General features: G+C 40.9%; 1 protein-coding gene across 3 annotated transcripts in view; it reads right to left on the bottom strand.

The window, feature by feature from the left end:
- Positions 1-17: 17 nt before the first annotated feature.
- The window catches only part of arhgef15b (Rho guanine nucleotide exchange factor 15b), a 22,264-nt gene continuing 4,026 nt past the window's right edge, over positions 18-18,255 (bottom strand). Inside the window, exons 3-18 of one of the 3 annotated variants that reach the window (XM_042400687.1) lie at positions 13,045-13,123; positions 12,002-12,536; positions 8,879-9,883; positions 8,721-8,775; positions 8,083-8,150; positions 6,908-7,194; positions 5,900-6,060; positions 5,500-5,652; positions 4,954-5,083; positions 4,380-4,454; positions 4,019-4,111; positions 3,742-3,896; positions 2,326-2,493; positions 1,853-1,938; positions 1,646-1,750; positions 18-1,163 (exon numbers count right to left, since the gene is read on the bottom strand). In XM_042400687.1, coding sequence (XP_042256621.1) covers positions 994-1,163; positions 1,646-1,750; positions 1,853-1,938; positions 2,326-2,493; positions 3,742-3,896; positions 4,019-4,111; positions 4,380-4,454; positions 4,954-5,083; positions 5,500-5,652; positions 5,900-6,060; positions 6,908-7,194; positions 8,083-8,150; positions 8,721-8,775; positions 8,879-9,883; positions 12,002-12,419 — 3,129 coding nt within the window. In that variant the 5' untranslated portion in view covers positions 12,420-12,536; positions 13,045-13,123 and the 3' untranslated portion in view covers positions 18-993. Of the gene's footprint in view, positions 1,164-1,645; positions 1,751-1,852; positions 1,939-2,325; positions 2,494-3,741; positions 3,897-4,018; positions 4,112-4,379; positions 4,455-4,953; positions 5,084-5,499; positions 5,653-5,899; positions 6,061-6,907; positions 7,195-8,082; positions 8,151-8,720; positions 8,776-8,878; positions 9,884-12,001; positions 12,537-13,044; positions 13,124-17,502; positions 17,884-18,255 lie in introns of those variants that run through there. The other 2 variants (XM_042400686.1, XM_042400689.1) reach the window with 2 other exon arrangements.

Genomic DNA, 18,255 nt, shown 5'->3' with positions numbered 1-18,255 from the left:
TTGTTTTTTTTATTAAAAGCACTACTACTGTTCAGAAGGAAGGAACACCCCACTTAATATTTACATACATATTGTACATTTAGAGTGTATCCACAGATAAATCCCAGTCTGGATTGACATAAAGCTGCAGGGGGAGCTACAGCATTATTTCACACAAGCTAACCAGCTAGTCAACAACACAACTACTGAGCAGAGAGACTGAACTCTAACCGACAGAATAGCTTAACCCACGTTTACATGCAACATTAAAGCTATTGTGCTTGATGATGCTGGGTCATGATACAAGTCTTGGTGTGTTGTTCTGTGTTCAGAGTTCAATCAAAGGCACTTCCTGTTTAGATTTGTGGTGAGAAATATTCCTCTTTAAAAAAAAAAAAAAAAATGTTAACACTGTTGCATCTTTCAGTCAAGATGTGTTGTTGTTCATGCCGTATCCAGTATTCAGGTCACACAGGTTGACAGGTTTTCACATGTGGCAGGAGTGTCGAGGAGATAACTAATGTTTGCTTGTGGCGACACGAGGCGTTGTAAAGGAACGCCCGTCTGTTTTCTTTGCAGCAGGTCTGACATTTGTAAAATCTGGTCAGTGAATGGCTAGAATGGTTGGCATTTCAACTGTGTAAGTTTCACAACAATAGAGAGACATGCAGGGCTATGTGCTCGTTAAAAGAGGTCAACTCTGCAGCGGTGACTCTGTACAATGCTGCTCTCTGTGTGTTTGAATGCAAACAGGTACATATATAGTCAGTTTTTTTTTCAGCACAAGTAGTGAATGATCCACTTCCCAGCATACACACACATACTCCAGTAGTATAAATAAGGTGATGATTAGTCAGTTGAATTGCAAGCAACTCTTCTCCTTTTATCTTTCAATTCCTGGTTGCTAGAAACCGACACTTAACCAATAAAGTCCCTGAATGAAGACATTTAGCAGTTTGTTTCATTTGCTCCATTTATCGTCCTTAAAATGTAAACACGTTTGATCCGTTGATCCTATTGAACGGTGCGGGTCTTGCTGTTGGCAACAATGCTCGCGGCCTGTATGACTCTGTAGCGCTCGCGCAGGTTTCGTCTCCTCACGTGCTCGTTGGTGATCTCTATGACGTTTGCAATGGGGAACCAGCCCTTCTGACCGTCAGATAGACGGATCCCTTCATACCAACCTGGGAAAAAAAAGAGGAAAAAATGGGAGGGGGGGGAGGAGAGGGGGGGGGGGAAAGAGGACAAACAGGGGAACGTTGGAGGTTTCTGATTCGATTCATGCAAGAAAGTCAAAACAAATCAATAAACTGCTAAGATGCAGGGTTGAGGATTGAGGAAGTTATGAGGATCAGGGTGTATAACGAGCAGTTGAGGAGAGGGGCACATTAATGATACAAAGTCATGTCAGTGCATTCAAATGTATTAGTAGGAAACCTGTCTGTACCGCATTTTAGACTTAAGTATGTTTAGATAGACAAACACTGATAAAGCCAAAAATAGACAAATGGAAAATGACTCAGATCCAGATTGATATCACTATTGTGCAGCTTCAGCCGCAGAGGTGTGTTCTGTAAAAGAGGAAATGTTCTCTTCTGACGTCTCATTTTTAATGTGGAGGGCAGTTTGTCTCCATAAAAAAAAAAAAAACACTTCACATTCTTACCCTCGTTGGTTTTGCGGATGACGTTGATGATCTCAGTGGGCTCCAGGGTGAGCTCGTCTGCCTGCTGGGCGATGTACTGCTCGACGCAGTTCACCTGGGGACAGTCTGACACACACACACACACAACCGTAAGAAACAATGCATAAAAAATCACTTCTGTGTCAAAGAAGATAGAGGTATAAATTCTTTAAGTGCACTTCTCCTCACCCCAGTCCTCATAAATCACTTCGTCTTCATCTCTGTCGGGGTTGGTGGGGTTGGGGAAAGCCGCCATCCACCTGTGCATGTCTGACCTGTGCACGTCATATATATTAGTGACAAACGAAACTTTGCAGAGTGGCCACACTTGACTGGGAAGGCCTCATGTTTCATCTCTATTGTTTATGGTTCGTTGACATGCAAACGGAAAAAGCGTCGTGGAACAGGAGTGTCTGTCGGATCCTACTTAAAGCCCCTTTGTGTGAAGGTTTTATCTGATCATCTTTAAAATAATTCTAACATTGTTTATGTCAACTTTTTGTTTATAAAACAATGTGTTCCTGCACTCAATGGCTCCTTTTCCTTTAGTTTTTCTTTGTAATACGTTATGAAAAGTGCAACACAGTGAAAGTTTCTATCATTCTACAGATTTAAAAGACGTATGATCAATGTCGGTTGGTTATACACGCGGGCCGACTCACTGGGACGGAGCTTTGAACAGCCGCTCCATCATGCGTCCCTGATGGTTTTCCAGCAGCGTGAGGTTGAAGCAGTGCTCGTAGGGGCCCGCGCTGCTCCCGCCTTCTTCTATTGGCTGCACCTGCACCAGAGAGCGGTGAGCGTGGTCAAGCACCACAAAACGCTCGGCGCTGTGAAAGAAAAAGAAGTTAGTTTTAACGAGGGTGAAGTAGCAAAGTGTTAGCTAATAAATACCTTTAGGAACGTAAAGGAAACAATCATGCAGAACAGTGAAATTGTTGGAAGTGGAACTAAGAAATACTGTTAAATTTACTAAAGCAAGTAAAACATGTGACACTGAGTTGTATTTATACGCATGTTGTATGTCCGTATTTATACAATACTGTCACTAACATTACTTCCTGTTACATTTTAGGAAGTTTGGAGTCATTTCACCAGCGATGACACACTTGGTGGGGCGACTGCTTTTGTGGTTCGTGTTCACATTGTTCATCTGGCAATATGACAGCCTGTCGAAACAGAAAGTGCTACAGAGAAGTTCAAGAGGTACAGTATAAAACATCCAGCTGAACGGTGAAATGAGTTCACGCACTCCTCCCACCATCTCCGGGGACTGATGTTTACAGAATGGGAAGTGTAGCGTTACATCTACTGGATGGTTTTTTCCTTCTGGACATGGTTGTACTCATTCAGCTCTGTCTTTAAACTAAAATGCCTGATTGTGCAGGGTGTGGCTAAATTATTAACTAACAATGTGTGACAGAAAGCACTGATGTGTACGACGTCATGCTGTTAGAAAATGTTTCACGCCGACTGACCTCTGCAGGGGTTTGACAGGAATGTAACTGGAGTCTAACGACGTCCGCTCTACGTAAAGACACATAATCTGAGATATTCTACCCTCAAGTGTTACAAATACATTAAAATTGTGTTTTTTATCAGATTGTCTATTTTTTTTATTAATATATTTCAGCCAAGTAAAGACAATTATATCATATGTTGTGACTTTTTTAAAGGTACCATGTGGAGTTTCTTTGGAGCAGTTTTTTTATGAGTGGTGACTGACTACGACATGATGCACAGTCCTTCCTGTGGTTTCACTCTAATGTCAATGATCTACAGGCGGCTGTGATGCACCAAGAAATGCAGCAATGCACCAGTGAAGGCAGAGAAGAAGAAGACTGCTAGCCAGTACACATGGGTGTAAAGAATGCAGGACTTAAAATGCTTTAAAAAAAAACAATTGGCTTTGCAAATGTTTCATGAGGAAGGAAGCACAACCCACATTTGTTTGTTTGTTAGACCTCCGGGATACTCGCAATGCATTTTGGTGAGTTTGTATTTATTACGGCAGTATTTGCTTTAATCAGTGTGTAGGTGATCTGTTAAGACAACAGTATCGATCTCTTCTGCCTCACCCCTTCTTGGTAGCGATGATGAGCAGATCGTTGAACAGAAAGAGGTAGACGGGAGTGAACTTGGCCCTCATGTTGAAGAGAGTTCCCCCTTTGGACATTTCCTGGAGCTCGCCCTTCTTCTCTAGGTATCGAGTCTGGGAGATGATCGGGATGGCCTGGAGGGAGTGGAGGAAGAAACGTTTATCTCTTTTTCTAAATGAAAAGTCCAAACAACTACATGCAGACAAGTAAAAATCACTTTTCACACTTTTCTGTGTTTGTGTACACTGGATTTCACCTTGAGCTTGTCAAACTCCAGCGTTTGCGAGACATGGATCAACTCCTCCATCTGTCTCATCTTTCCCACCTGCGTGTTACACTCGTCAATGATCTGTGTGAATAAAATGATAAAAGAAACACTTTCATGTGAGTCAAGAGGTTCACATAGAAGTGACTGTGTCTCTGAGAGTATCAGGTTCATTCCTTGAACAAATACCCTCAGATAGCAATCCGTGACTCATTGTTACAGCGGGACTCATTCGATAGGAAATCCTTCACTTGGGACAATGGATGACGTCACGTTTCCAGAGCAATGCAAAGCTCTCGAGAGTCAAATTATAAAGATTTGTAATGGAAGGTGAAGAGTGAGGGGCGTTTACCTTTGACACCGAAGCCAAAGCCTTGGAGGCCGTCTGCTCCTCTTTCGTCCCTTCTTTTGTTCTCTTCAGGATGTTCTGGAACAACAAACAACAACTTTCCATTTCTGCGACGGGACAAACAGCATCAACAGGATACATTTTTCCATCCAAACACAAGCAAGGTTGAGACAAGGTGTCTCGTGTGTTTGCATATAGATCAAGAGTATACTGACGAGGAAGATTAAGTTGGAATGAGGACATTCCACTGAGAAACGAGGCGTGATGAACTCGGTATTGTCTTTCAATAGCTGCTAGCAGGAGAACAGATAGGGTCACTTATACAGACTATACTGTGGAATTTTGTTTGGACACTTGAGAAAAATATTTAAAGGTTGCAGAGGCTAATTGCATTGTAGTCATGCTCCAGTAACACTGCTGTGACTCTGACCTCTAGTGCTCTCTGCTCACAGGAGACGAAAAACCAACAGCTAACAGGCGAGTTTCTAGTCCTTCTGTGAAAAGATAAAGCCTGCACACTGACTCTAAACCACACATTTATTTAAATGCACAATACTATTCTCATGATGCTGCTCACCTCAATGAGCATTTTGATGCGTGTAATTCGCTGGAAAGGCAGGAGCAAGAAGGACATGAAGGGCAGCCGCTGGCACTGAGGCGACTCTTGGAGACGGGTGATGACCGACGCAAATTGCACGTTGTTCTTCCTGCAGATACACATATAAGCACGTAAATTATACACATATGCACCATAGCATGTGAGCGTCTGTAATGTTCCTGTGGTGGTGGAAGAGCAAAAAGAAGGGAGAAAGGAGATTTAAGTGGATAAAACTTCATTGAACAACATTGTTTTTTTGCAAGTTTTCCAGCTGTATTTCAAAAGATTTTGGATGATGACAACATATTGTATGTCAGTAAAAGGTTTTTCCAAATTCTCAGGTTGTGACTCAATGCTGGAAATTTTAAACTGGGGGAAAAGAATATTTGTGAAAATCTGTGCTTGTGAGAAAACACAGTTGAGACCCAAGCAGCCTGCTTTGCTGACAGTCAAATCTCACCATTTCTTAACTTCCTCAACTAAACTCTAACTAAACTCTAAAAAACACTGACTGGTGTTTCTTACATGAGCGAGGTGTAGATTTTCTCCTGGTAGATCTGGTTGCGGACGTAGTCGATGTAGGCGGGGAAGTTGTGCTGGGCGTGGTAGTGGATAATGTCACAGATGTCTGAAAAGACAAAATTCTCAAATATGCGGTCCTCCAGGTCCTTTAAAAACCTGCAGGGTCAGACAGCAAAGGTTTCATTAAAAAACCTGAAACTGAACGTTAACTCGTAGTGCCAACTTGTTTTGACCATCTTAATTGACCATTTCATTGCCTCAATTCAGGAAATGACTCATTACATGTTTGTTGTTCCATTCATCTCTTTAACCAAGTGACCTCCTGGCAGTTTAAGCCATAAACCATCTTCCTATTTCCCCTTTTCCTTTATCTCCCTTTATGCTTCGTCCTGCCATTTCTCACCTCTCGCTGACCTCGCGCACCCTCAGGATGTTGGAGAAAAGGGTTTTCTTGTCCCTGATGATCATCGTCTCCTCTAGATCCCGGCTGTCCAGGAAGTGTTCGGTCAGAACGCGCAGGGATCGAAGGTAAGAGGCCTCCGATGTCAGGACCTCAAACATACTCTGAGAGGAAGCGGACAAGATAAAGTTCAGGCTTGAAATGATGCCGTCACGCGCCACAATTTGTGTAGATTTCCTGTATATTACGTTTTTCAACCTGCTGGATGAAATGTCTTGTTTTTAGGGAGACCCATGTCCCAAGTTGATGACTGGCAATAAGGATTATTGTTATATCTCACATCAGATTAGCAAGGTTTTGCCCAAACAAGCCCCAAGTCAGGAAGTCATCGTCTTTTAATCTTTTTATCATCTCTCTATTGTTTTTAGTAAAAAGTCAAAAAAACATAAATAACAAATTGTTTCCTTTCAATTTTCTCCTTTAATTTGGTTGTTTAATTTTTTTATGAGGTAATCTAAAGACTATTAAACTTTAAACTATTGTACTGCAAACTGGATTTACATGTTATTTAATCCCTTTTTTAAGAGAAGAAAATGTGACAGATGAGAGAGAAAAGGACCAATTTTAAATAAATTGATTTACATCCCTTTCCAAAGCGATGTCGATGCACCAACTACAGTTTACTCCGAACAAACTGCTGATACTGCAACTGGAAACTAACATGCTTCACTTCCCGTACTCACGTTGGAAAGTTAGAACTGGGATTGTAAAAGCTTTCATGAGCCGGGGATCAGGTGACTCAATATAATTATACAGCAGTGAGTAATGCGCTGAGGCAGAATGAACTTTAATTCCTATAAAAACGTCCGATTATTACTTTAAGGTGTTAATAAAAATGTGATACAGCATATCCCATTCCTCTTCTCCTCGCCTCATTGATTTCTCTTGATGGGATCTCTCCTCCCTACATCAGCCTCTCCCTGCTCTCCTCACATCACATTAACTCCTCACCTCCTGGTACTTGCACTGTTCAGGGGTGAGCTGCTCCAGCACGCCACTGTCCCGTACGGCTGGGAGGTCCTGCCACAGGGTGCTCTGGCCTGGTGTGGGCACCGGGCTGCTTTTGGGTGCTCCGTTTCCAGTCGCAGTTCCAGTTCCAGTTGGAGTCCCAGTCCCGGACAGGCGGGCGTTCCAGTCCATGGCGTAGTCCACGCTAGTCTTACTGATATTACGGCAAACCGTCTGGCGTCGGATCTCCTTGGTGATGACCGTGGCACGGTATGTCTGGTAAAGGGGCTCTGAGGAGGGAAACAAGTCACAAATAAAAATAATAAGAAAGTATGTAAAAGGTTAAAGACTCTGACTGGTCAATAACATGATGCATTCAAGTTCCAACTGATGCAGTCAGTTAAAAACTGGACATTAGTTTATTAGCTACACTTGTACAATCCAACAATGCAATTCAATACAGAAGCCTTGTAATGTTCAGTTCAGACAGCTGTTGATTCAACTCTGGTGATTTTTGAGGCTTTCCCATTGAACTGCATCACAAATCCTCAAAAATTACAAAATAACTTCATGAAGATGAGATTTATTGAAAAGCTGTTGTACTGGATGGCAGGAAGTTGAACATGTGTATGTAATAATCCGGTAATGTGCCTCCAACAGCTCAATCAGTGTAATTTGTTCACTGACAGAGTTTTGACAAAATTAGCGTGTTTAGCCTGAAACTGTGTCCAAACTCAATTCTACACACTAATTAAAAGATGAAGTGATAGAATAAACAATTATTTAAAAAAAAAAATCCAAAGTTTGATTGACATCTGTTGGTTGCATTGCATCATGTCCTGTTAGCTTAAAAAGTATGTTGTTTTTTTGTATACTGAAGGCAAAACAGGATACTATGACTAACAGTATATAGTACCTACTACTGTATACAATTAGCATGTATATGAAAGTGGGACGCAGCATGAGATATTAACTGTGAGGTGCAGATGAAAAGATGCCAAAACACCATCAGATTTCATCCAATTGAGGATGAATTTATGCTAAAATTCTCAAAGAGAAATAACTGAATTCATCAAGGCTAACACGCTAAAATTGTGTCACTTCACAATTTCCATCACTGTGATATTTTCAGTGACTCAACAGATGTTTTTCTGTTTTCTGTGTAACAGGTGTCTTACCATCCTGCAGCCGGGACTCCCAGCTGAACGAGGACTCCCTCCTGAGAGAGTTGCTCCTGACTGGACGTCTGAAACAGGAAGAGTGGACAGAGGAGAAAAGAATCAACCAGCGTGATATGGAACAAAACTGTTCAACAAAAAGTGTGAGTGACACAGTTAATGTTTCCTCCCACATACAATAGGCCATCTATTCTGACTCACTGGTTGGATTTTATATTTCTAATACTGTCAACAAATCCCACAGAAAACAGAACCAGCATTGTGTCGGCATGTCTCTGGATACTATCTGACTTCACTATTTTGTGACTATAAACACCAAACTCATTTCTTTTAACTGAAGATGTAAATTGTCACAAATACACAATGTACATTTCTTTGTTTTTTAAAGGCTAAATACAGCTAAAACAGCTGGACACTGTAGTTTTTAAGAAATGTTACTCAAACAGGAGTAAATAGTGAATGTGTTGGGGACTATTTTCAGTCGTGGATTAATACATATTTGTTGTATTTCTAGCAGCAGGATGATGTATGTGGACGGACTCAAATCAATCAGAAAAAATGTAGAATATTCTCAGCCTCATCTTTTCAAAATAAGGGAAGTTCAAGCCAAAGTGTGGGGTCAGAGAGTGATAACTTACGGTTCTTCCATCGTCTCCTCTTTCTCTCCTTCATTCCCTCCATTCTCCTCTCCTTCTAAAAAGACAAATAAATGGTGTCATTGCTCTCCAGTACGCAAATTTGTGCGTCATTCACGACTCATTTCAGGCAAAGATAATAGTGTTTGTTCAGTACAAACCTTTTTTCTGTGTGAGGGATTGCATTGAGGCACTGCTGAGCCTCCTGGGATCTGTCTTTGGCGGTGGAGGTGGGGGTCTTTGAGGCTGGAGGCTGCTGGTCGGGGGTGGAGTGATGGCTCGTTGGGGGCTCAGCCCGCTGGCGGTGGAGCTGCTGGGGGAGGAGGGCCGCAACGAGCGCCACTCCTCCAGCGTGGGCTGCGGGAGAGGAATGCCGCTCCGGTGCACCGGCGTGAGGCTGCGGCTGTCCTGAGTCACCGGCATGCGGGGCGGGATGGCAGGCGGCACGTCGTCTGGGCTCGATACTGAGCCAACATCCACCTGGAACTCTGATGTCGGGTCTGAGGTGCTGGAGGGCAGCTTAGACTGACGGGCTGGTTTGCGCACCTTGATAAGAGGAATATCCAGTTCCTTACACAGAGATGTGGATTTTTTGGGGGTAGGGTCGAACACTGGAAGCGTGGCCTCGTAAATATTTTCTTCTTCGTGGATGGATTTTTGGATTGGCGGCGACTGAGACTGTTTAGGGGGAACGGGGGGAGACTGAGAGCGAGTGACGGCGCGGGACATGAGGACAGCGTGAGGACCTGGGTCCGACCGCCTCCTGTTACCCTCGCTGATTAAAACGTCCAAAGAGTGGTAAAACTTTGCTTTGTCTTGTTTCGACACCTCACCCTCATCAACCACAGAAGTCCTGTCCACCTCGTCCTCGTCCGCCTCGCTGTCCCCTTCCCCTCCCCTCTCCACCTCCGCATCCTTGTCTTCTCCCTCTTCCGACCTGTCCTCCTCCCCATCGGTCCCATCCTCCTCTGTCTCCTCCACCTCCTCCTCCTCACCGTCTTCCACGTCAACGGGCACCCATATCAGTTTCATGCCCGGCCGCTGGAAGTGGCAAACACAGCCGCAGCACGGGTCGCAGCAGGGACTGAGCGGCGTGTCTGGACTGCGCTCGACCTCTGCTTCCCCTCCTCCATTCAGCTGAACCTCCACCTCTTTTCCATCAGGCGCTGCATCAGAAAGAAGCAACACAGATTAACTGATTTGTACTGTTCAAAAGAAAGGGAAGAAAGTAAATCAAAGTAAATTTCTTTGACATTTTTTTTAGTTCTTCTAAATGTTGATACAGAAATAAACGCATCAATGCTCATTTTTCCACCACATCCGAGGCTACAACAGTGAGGCTGATGGGTGTGAGTGGGCCGTTTCCTGTCTTTCTCTACATGTGTATCCCCAGATAGGACAGCTCACTTTCATTAAGAGCTTTTTTTTTTTTTCCTCCCATCTGCTCTCCTCATAACAGCTCCACATGGCAGACACCGGACTGTCGAGTCAGCATGCAAATACAGCGCGTCTGCAGTGTGCGAGTGGTGCCTTCAAATATTCATGGAAAGTTTGGAGCGTTGTGAGGGAAAAATCCAATATTGACCAAAGGAAATGGAAGAGGTGAAGAGAGGACAGAGGAGAATGAGGGTGAAGGTTAACTGACCGACATTTTCTGCATCGGACGATACAGATGCTGATTTTTAAAAGCTTGATATAAATAAAAACGCAAACCAGATTAAGCTTTAGACATGTGTTTTTAAGGTAACGGCATTATTTTATTAAAAAGCCATGATTATTTTATTATGTTGCAGTCAAATACTTACATAAAATGAATCACCAACTTCAAATAATCAATTAAAGTTATATATCAAGTAAACATGTCAAACATTATATTGATTCATCTTCTCAAATGTGATGATTTTGCTGCTTTTCTTTGTTTTATCTCGTTTAAAAGTTTCATATCTTTGTGTTTTCACTGTTGGTCAGACGAAAAAAATGCAATTTGTAGTCGTCACCTGGGGCTCTAAGGCGTAGTGTTGAGCATTTTTCTTTTTTTTTTTTAAGACATTTTATAGTCTAAACAATTCATTAACTGATTATTTGATCTTGAAAATATTCGTTAGTTGTAGCCGTAATCAGCTGTGAAGAGATTATTTCCTTCTATAGCTGATATTGAATTGATAGCACGCTGATGTGTTGCTACAGAAACTGATGATTGACTTTTCTCTGTTGCTTGAAAGGGAACCAAAATAAGGAAGTGATAGTAAAGTGTGTGTAACGTAGGAAGGAACAAACAAAGAGACAAACAATAAAATGTCACTCAGTTAGGTTCTTCTTTTGTTGAGTCAGGACATATAGGTCGTCATGACACAGCAAAAAAAAAAAGACATCCAAATGTTTGCTGTGCTTTACTTACTCGCTAAAACAACTGGAAGATACTGTAAGATGATAAGGTGCATTATCTTTTCTTACTGGAAGTAAGCAGAGTGAGCGTCACTTTGTGGTTTCATATTTCACACACGCATATTTTCTCCTACACACACACAGTAAATTTGCACCTATGCGGGTGATCAGCTGACTGACAGAACCTGTTTATGACAGGTGGAACAGATCAGTCAGCGGCACCACACCTGTCTGTCTGTATGCTATGGATTTCACTTTTCAACCAATCAGTGCGCACTCACTCTATGTGAAGGTCTGTACGTGCATGCACACGCTTTCTGCATTCACCAATAAATGCACCATAATGTAATCAATACTTGATTCTAATCTAAAACTAGTCATCACGCTGTCGGTTGTATGTGTGACTGTGTGACTGTGTGTTTGTTCGGTGACCTCTGATGTCTGTCTTGTTGGATAAAAGGTGCAATAAATCACTTTGAATGTGTGAATAACAGCCGAAGGTAAAAGTCTAAAACTTTCTAGAAGTCATGTGACACATTTCCCTTATGTTTCCCAAATCAAGCTGGTAGAAAACTATGACTAGAAAATAGACACATCTGCTGTTATTGTAGTATAAACCTCACTTTATTTTGTGCATCCTTAAGATTTGTGATGCTCTTATAATTAATACTCACTTTGAATTTCCCTGTGTATGAAATAAGCTTCATAAATAAACTTGTCTTGCCTTTAACTTCATTATTATTAAAAGAAATTTGGTTTGCAGGCAAGACACGTGTCTAAAGAATTCTCTGATGATAATGTAGTGCATGAGTGCAGTATAAAACATAAAGTATTAGTAATATTTAAACCATACAACCAAAGACCCACATCTTGACACCCGAGATTAAAACCCACAGTACCTGATCGACGTCCTTCCACGCCGATGCCGTCCCCCTCCTCTCCTCCCAGACTCTCTTTCTGCTTCTGCGGGACGCGGCTCCTCTTGGCAGGCAGCGGAGGTGCCTGCTCTCTGCCGATCTGAAGCTGCAGACTGGCACGGCCCGGTTTGGGCTTTATGGTCGGCGGCCTTTTGAACCGCTTACTTGTCTTGAGTTCTGCGCTACCATTAGTGGGGTGTTCATTGGCTTCATTTGATGCAGACTCCTGTTTGCTAAACTTGTTCACAATCCTCTTGACCTTCCCACTGCTGCCTCTGTCCCCGAGAGGAGGGGAGCTGGTTTGTGTTGACGGTTTTGGAGGGATCTCCGGTCTCGGTTTGGTCTCGGGTTTGAGAGGTAACGGCGACGTGGGTGGTGGAGATACTTCCTGGACAGACATGGTAGCTGGAGGGGGGGTGGGGGGGGTCGTCTCTTATGGTGTGTTTTCACTCCCGGCCCTGACCAATCAGAGGCCAGGCTTCGAGGGCAAAGGTCAATGTGAGCATGTCATCCTCACCTGATGAGAAGAGAGAAAAGAACAGGAATTATCAAATGTGACTGTCATCTACTTCTCATATAGTAACACAGAAAATTACGTCTATTTTTTAAAAATGTTCTCAAATTTTTGCTTTTTTTGTGTATTTCTAGACACTTTAACTTCCTCTGACCTCTCAAAATTCTTCAAATGAAACAACCCAAGACATTAAAATCACTCTTTAGTTGAGCCGCTAATAACTCACATCAACATTAAGGTCATAACTGTAAAGTTTGTTCACAAGTAGATATATTATCTAATATAATATCTGGTTCCAATCAGGGACCTTTGTTGCATATTAATCCCTATCTGTCTTTTCACTTTCCTGTCATATATCTGTTGTCCACTATCTATCTAACACTATATGATTACTAAACACTATCTGTAGCTGAGCTGTCATACACATTTACAACAAGGCAATAAACATCACATAATCCAACATCTCTATTACAGTATAATCCTACAATTAGACTTTGAACTCTGTGCTTACAGTACATCCCCCCTCCTCCCTTCTGTAGGGACTCAGAGGAAAATGAACTTTGCGCTGTAAGGAGCCCACTCCTTCCTGGCTGCAAATGAAACACAGAGAAGCAAAAAACCAGCTCAGTAGCTGACACGGACAAATCTGCATTTCATGGCTGCGCAGTAAAGGAAAATCAAGCGATTCTGTTCCCTTTACATTATGAGAGAGTATTGATTATTCCGTGCTAATGTTCCCTGAACTCTCCGTATGACTCCTTAAATTGTTATTTATTTATGACTTTAATGGCTGGATGTATCAGCAGCATCAGAGTAGGGATCTAACATGAGCTTTCCATTTCAAGGAGGATAATAAACAACGTCTGTTAAACGAAAAGCTGAATTTATTTTCAATTTCGATATTATTTCTTCCTGTAAAAAAGTTTTTCTTTGATTTGCTGCCAATGAATGTGTAACATCTGCTCAGACAGCTTCCATTTGGCAAAGTATCACATGATTCATGACACATCAATCCTATTAATAGTTAACTACTGTTTCAATACAAAGGTGCTTTAAAATGACTCCACCCTGCAGGTTGAATAGCCTCAAGCGCCTTGTAGTCTTTTCAACTGTTAGCTGGACTACAAGTGCTTTGAAAAACACAATTTGTTTTATACTTTTCATTTATTGTACTCAGACTTTACATAGACATCCACATTTTTTAAAAAGTCTGCACTGATTCGGTCCTTTATAATTTAAACATTGACAAACTTCCGTATTCAAAGCACTCTAGTTATTCAAATGAAGCCAAAGTGCTGACTGACTCTTCTCTCGGCCTCGTAAGTGTCTATAAAAAGAACCGTGATGAAAATAAAATGAAATCCAGCTTCCATTCAGGGCGACTAAATGGCCACGCTGCAGATTCTTTTCACCATATGTTTTCTTTTTTTGATGAGAGCAACAGCTGATGCAATACCAAACCAAACAAGGGTTAGTCATCTTCTGAGTCACACAGAAAGATAGAGCAGACAAGCAGCAGACGACGTCGCTGCGTTTAGTTTGGATTACACACAATCATTGCAACAAATGTCTTTTAGATGACTTGATTAATCATTTAGTTTGTACATGATTTGTGTAGATGAACCAGACAATGTGTCTATTGAAGTGACAATGATAGTTTTGCATAATAAATTATTTATCGCTTAATCCATTTTTAATACATCAGTGCAAAAATACAAAACATTTATGGGTTCCAGTTTGTTAAATGTGAGAATTTGCTGCTTTATCTGCTTTTATGTAATTTTAAATGTAATTAATTGGACTGTTGATTTGACAAAACTATCAATAAGTGACATCACATTGGGCTCTAGGAAATAACAAACTATTTATTGACATTTTATGGACTAAACCAGTGGTTCTTCTGATCCTTCTAATCTTTTCTGTTTCTTGTGAATTTCTGGATCATTTTCACCTCTTTCAAACAAGAACAGAGAAGCAGGGCTGCAACTAACCAATATTTTCTTTACCAATTCATCGTTTTGTTTATAAAAATGTCAGAAAAACCCCTGATTTAATGTTTCAGAGTCCAAGATGGGGTCTTCAAATGTCTTGTTTTGTCTGATTGACAGTTGAAAACTAAAATATATTGCGTTTACTATCATGTATGACACATACAAGTTTCAAATCCTCACATTTGAGAAGCTACAACCACCGAATGTTTGGCATTTTTCCTTAAAAAATAACTAAAACGATCATTCAATTACCAAAATAGTTGCAGATTAATCTTCTGTCGACCGCATTAATGACTAATCGTCTACTGGGAAGCATTAATGACCCTTTGGTTGAACTGGTAGACAAGTAGACATTTGAAGGGGTCATAAGTCGAGAGGATTGGTACCACTGGGCTCAAAAATGAATCAATTAATTAAAGAAATGTGAAAAAGATTAAACAGTGATGAAGTGGCCAATTTAAATATGAAACACATGTTCTTATCTGCACCATGTTTTCTGTATTGGACACGCATGAAGTCATCTATTGCTCTGTGAGAGATTAAAGGTTCCTCATGTCATTTTAAAGTGCCAGTAAATTCATATGAAGTTGTGACCGAACCAGGAATTAATCAACAGTAGTGCTTCATACCAGCTGGTAAACAAACACATCAAAGACAGCAATCTGCAATAATGGGTTCGTGACTTGACAGAGTCTTTTCCACAGCTCTCCAAAGTCAATAAAGCAACTAGTATCTGTTTATTATTGGGAAAGTGCACCAGCTAGTCAAACCAGTTTGGACAGACACTGTACATTCACTCGGCTTACAAGAAAGAGACCGACGAGGTTTCATATTACATTCTGACAGGAAAAATGTTTTTGAGTTGACAAGAGCGATGTTACAGGTAATTATGAAATGACTGAACATCTTTTCATCTTCTAACACCTTCCTCTCCTTCTTCTTCTTCACTTCCTTGAATTTTATTTACTCAAATCCAAGCAAAGAAATATTTGGTAACACGTTATTTTACGGATCCTTTAGTTTCCTACTAATTTCCAGCAAATTTACTCAATAATTTCCTAAAAGTAGCTACTGTGTGACTGTTAATATTTAGGGCATTTCTTTGAAAAGGTTATTTGATGGTATTTGGGAAATGCACTCATTGAGTTTTTCGGAAAGACGCTAATACAAACTAAGTATTTTCTGTCAGTTAAATTGTTAAGAGTCTAATTTATAAAGAATTTTTGCAAATTAACAATTAGGAACCCAAATATAATGAGCAGGTTCCTACCAACTAAACCAACATAACACTTCTTATAATTTATACTAAAATGCATCACAATTTCTGTAAAATGTCCTAGAAATTAACTGTTAAATACCTGAAAATTACATTGAAAATTTCCGGGAATTTGTCATAAGATTCAAGGGCCTGTTAAGTAAAGCGTTACCCTGAAAAGTGTGTTTTTCTGTCATTTAAAGAATCGTTAAGAAGTTATTAAGATGTTTTACAAATTAACAACTACATATGAGCCCAAATGTACTTAACAACTACATCAACTTAACATTTTTTCCATTTTTCTTGCGATTTGAACCAAATTGCACCACACCTCTTTCTGGAAAATGGAGACATTTTTAAAAAACCAGCAGTACTGAGTTGTTTTATAACCTCAGACATCAGCAAACATGATATTACCATACCAGTGTGTGTGGGTGTGTGTGTGTGTGTATGGGTGGGTGTGTAATGTAGGTCTTTCCAGGTTTCAGTTTAGGCCCTCTGGTTATTATCATTGTACACAGAGTGGCACATAAACCACTAATAGGAGGGTGTGTTCAGTCACAAAGCACTCATCTAGACAGTGGGGATAACACATTCTGATTATGTGTATAAATGCACTTATAGATCAAATGAGATGGAGTACACTTGAGGTTACATCTCCCCCACTCTGACTTTCTTTCAGTCAGCCCCCACCATCAGATTTCACATCTTTTGTCTCCCTTTGCTGTATTGACCTGGTTAGTTCAATAGCCACGTCCTCCAGTCTACTGGACCCCAAACACATGCACAGGCTGGGTCAGTGGGCCAGTCATTCATCCCAGTAAGGGTATTTGTCCTGGTGGATCCAATATATGTCAGATATGGTGTTATCCCTTAAATCAGACCAGCTTGAGAACAATCCTTAAGTGCTTAAAAAGGACCCCATTAACACAATGCTCTCAGTGTGTGTGTGTGTGTGTGTGTGTGTGTACAGTATGCCATCTGCTCTGGAGACTAATGGGTTGATGTGTATTAAATGGGTAGGGGGACTTTAAGAGTGGGTTAGCATCAACCAGTAAAATACATGTGATGAGTGTGTGAGCTCCACGCTGGCCAGGAAGAGAGGACGGAAAAGGTGTGTCGAGAAGGAAAACACACACACACACCACACACATAAGGGGTGGGAATGCTCGAGGAATAAACATTCATAGCTTTCCTATTAATATATAAATGTAAATATGCTGTTTAGCAGTGTGTGACATGCTTTAGGTGTAATAAGATACAGCTAGAGGGAAATATGCCAACTATGCCAATAAGCCTACTATATGTCAATTTTATTGATAGAAAACACACATTTTCCAAAATTAGAATACATGAAAGGTAATTAACTGTTGTGGGAAGGCCATTCATGAAATACTTAAAGTCAAAGGTGGCTTAGTCTTATGTGTGTCACTCATCAAGTAATAGATAGTCCAGGTGCTGATAATTGGTGTATATATATATAAATAGTAATACTGTCTAAATATTCTACACATGAAATTCTGCACTGACACCATAGGAGTTGAAATATGTGCAAAGTCACTGTAATTTTATGAAACCTTTTAAAAGTATTAAAACGGGTTTTCCATTAACGAGAACAGGTGCTTTCAGGTTCAACCGTCCAAGTCAACGAAACCGTTCCAGCAAAACCACCGATATTGAATTAATCCCTAAGAAATCATAAAATACAGTAAAGGAAACTCACCGAAAATTATTCAGGCATGTCTGAATCGCAGTCCTAAGTCATTCGGCTCTAGTGTTGGTAGTCCAACATAGTTAGCTTTGAAGCAAGAAAACGGCTTTAACAGTTATAGGTTAAAATAGGTCCGGAGAGCCGCTACGTTAAGTTAATGCACTAAAAACTTCACTCGTCCAGCGGAAAAAGAAGAAAAAAACGCTTTTTAAAATACACTGTAAACAAAAAACGATTCAGTGTCTTCTTGTTTATCATAACTGGCTGGTTGTCTTCGCCCCCATCATCGCCCCGTTGTTGTCTCCTCTTTGTTACCGGCGGCTTGTGTGAGTGGAGAAGACGGGAGGCAGCAGAGCCCCAACCGATCGCCAAGTTACTATGGAAACACATCCATAGGTTCCGGTACGGGCTTTCAAAAATAAAACCCGTGTTTTATGAATGAACGAATGAACGAATTAAACTTAATTGATCCCCACAGGGGAAATTCACTTGTTACAGCAGCTCAGTAATAGAGAAGAATAGCGTGAATGAGTGATAAATAAGAGCTAAAAATAAAGACTATTTATACATACAGAAGAGTAACAAATTAAAGGAAAAACCTGAAGAAATGAGTGGAGAAACATGACAAATGCAGATGGGTACAGTTAAGCAAATAACATCCAATCATACTCTGTGGCATGTATAAAAATGTTGAGCAGGCCCAGTTGATTCTGATTTTGTATCAAGATGACAAGATGACTGCTCAACTGGCTAGTGTTTCAATGG

Source organism: Thunnus maccoyii, chromosome 22, assembly GCF_910596095.1.
Source record: "Thunnus maccoyii chromosome 22, fThuMac1.1, whole genome shotgun sequence".
In the NCBI taxonomy this organism is placed as follows: Eukaryota; Metazoa; Chordata; class Actinopteri; order Scombriformes; family Scombridae; genus Thunnus; species Thunnus maccoyii.
The sequence above is the reverse complement of the archived record's forward strand: the minus strand, read 5'-3'. Positions and strand labels throughout refer to the sequence as shown.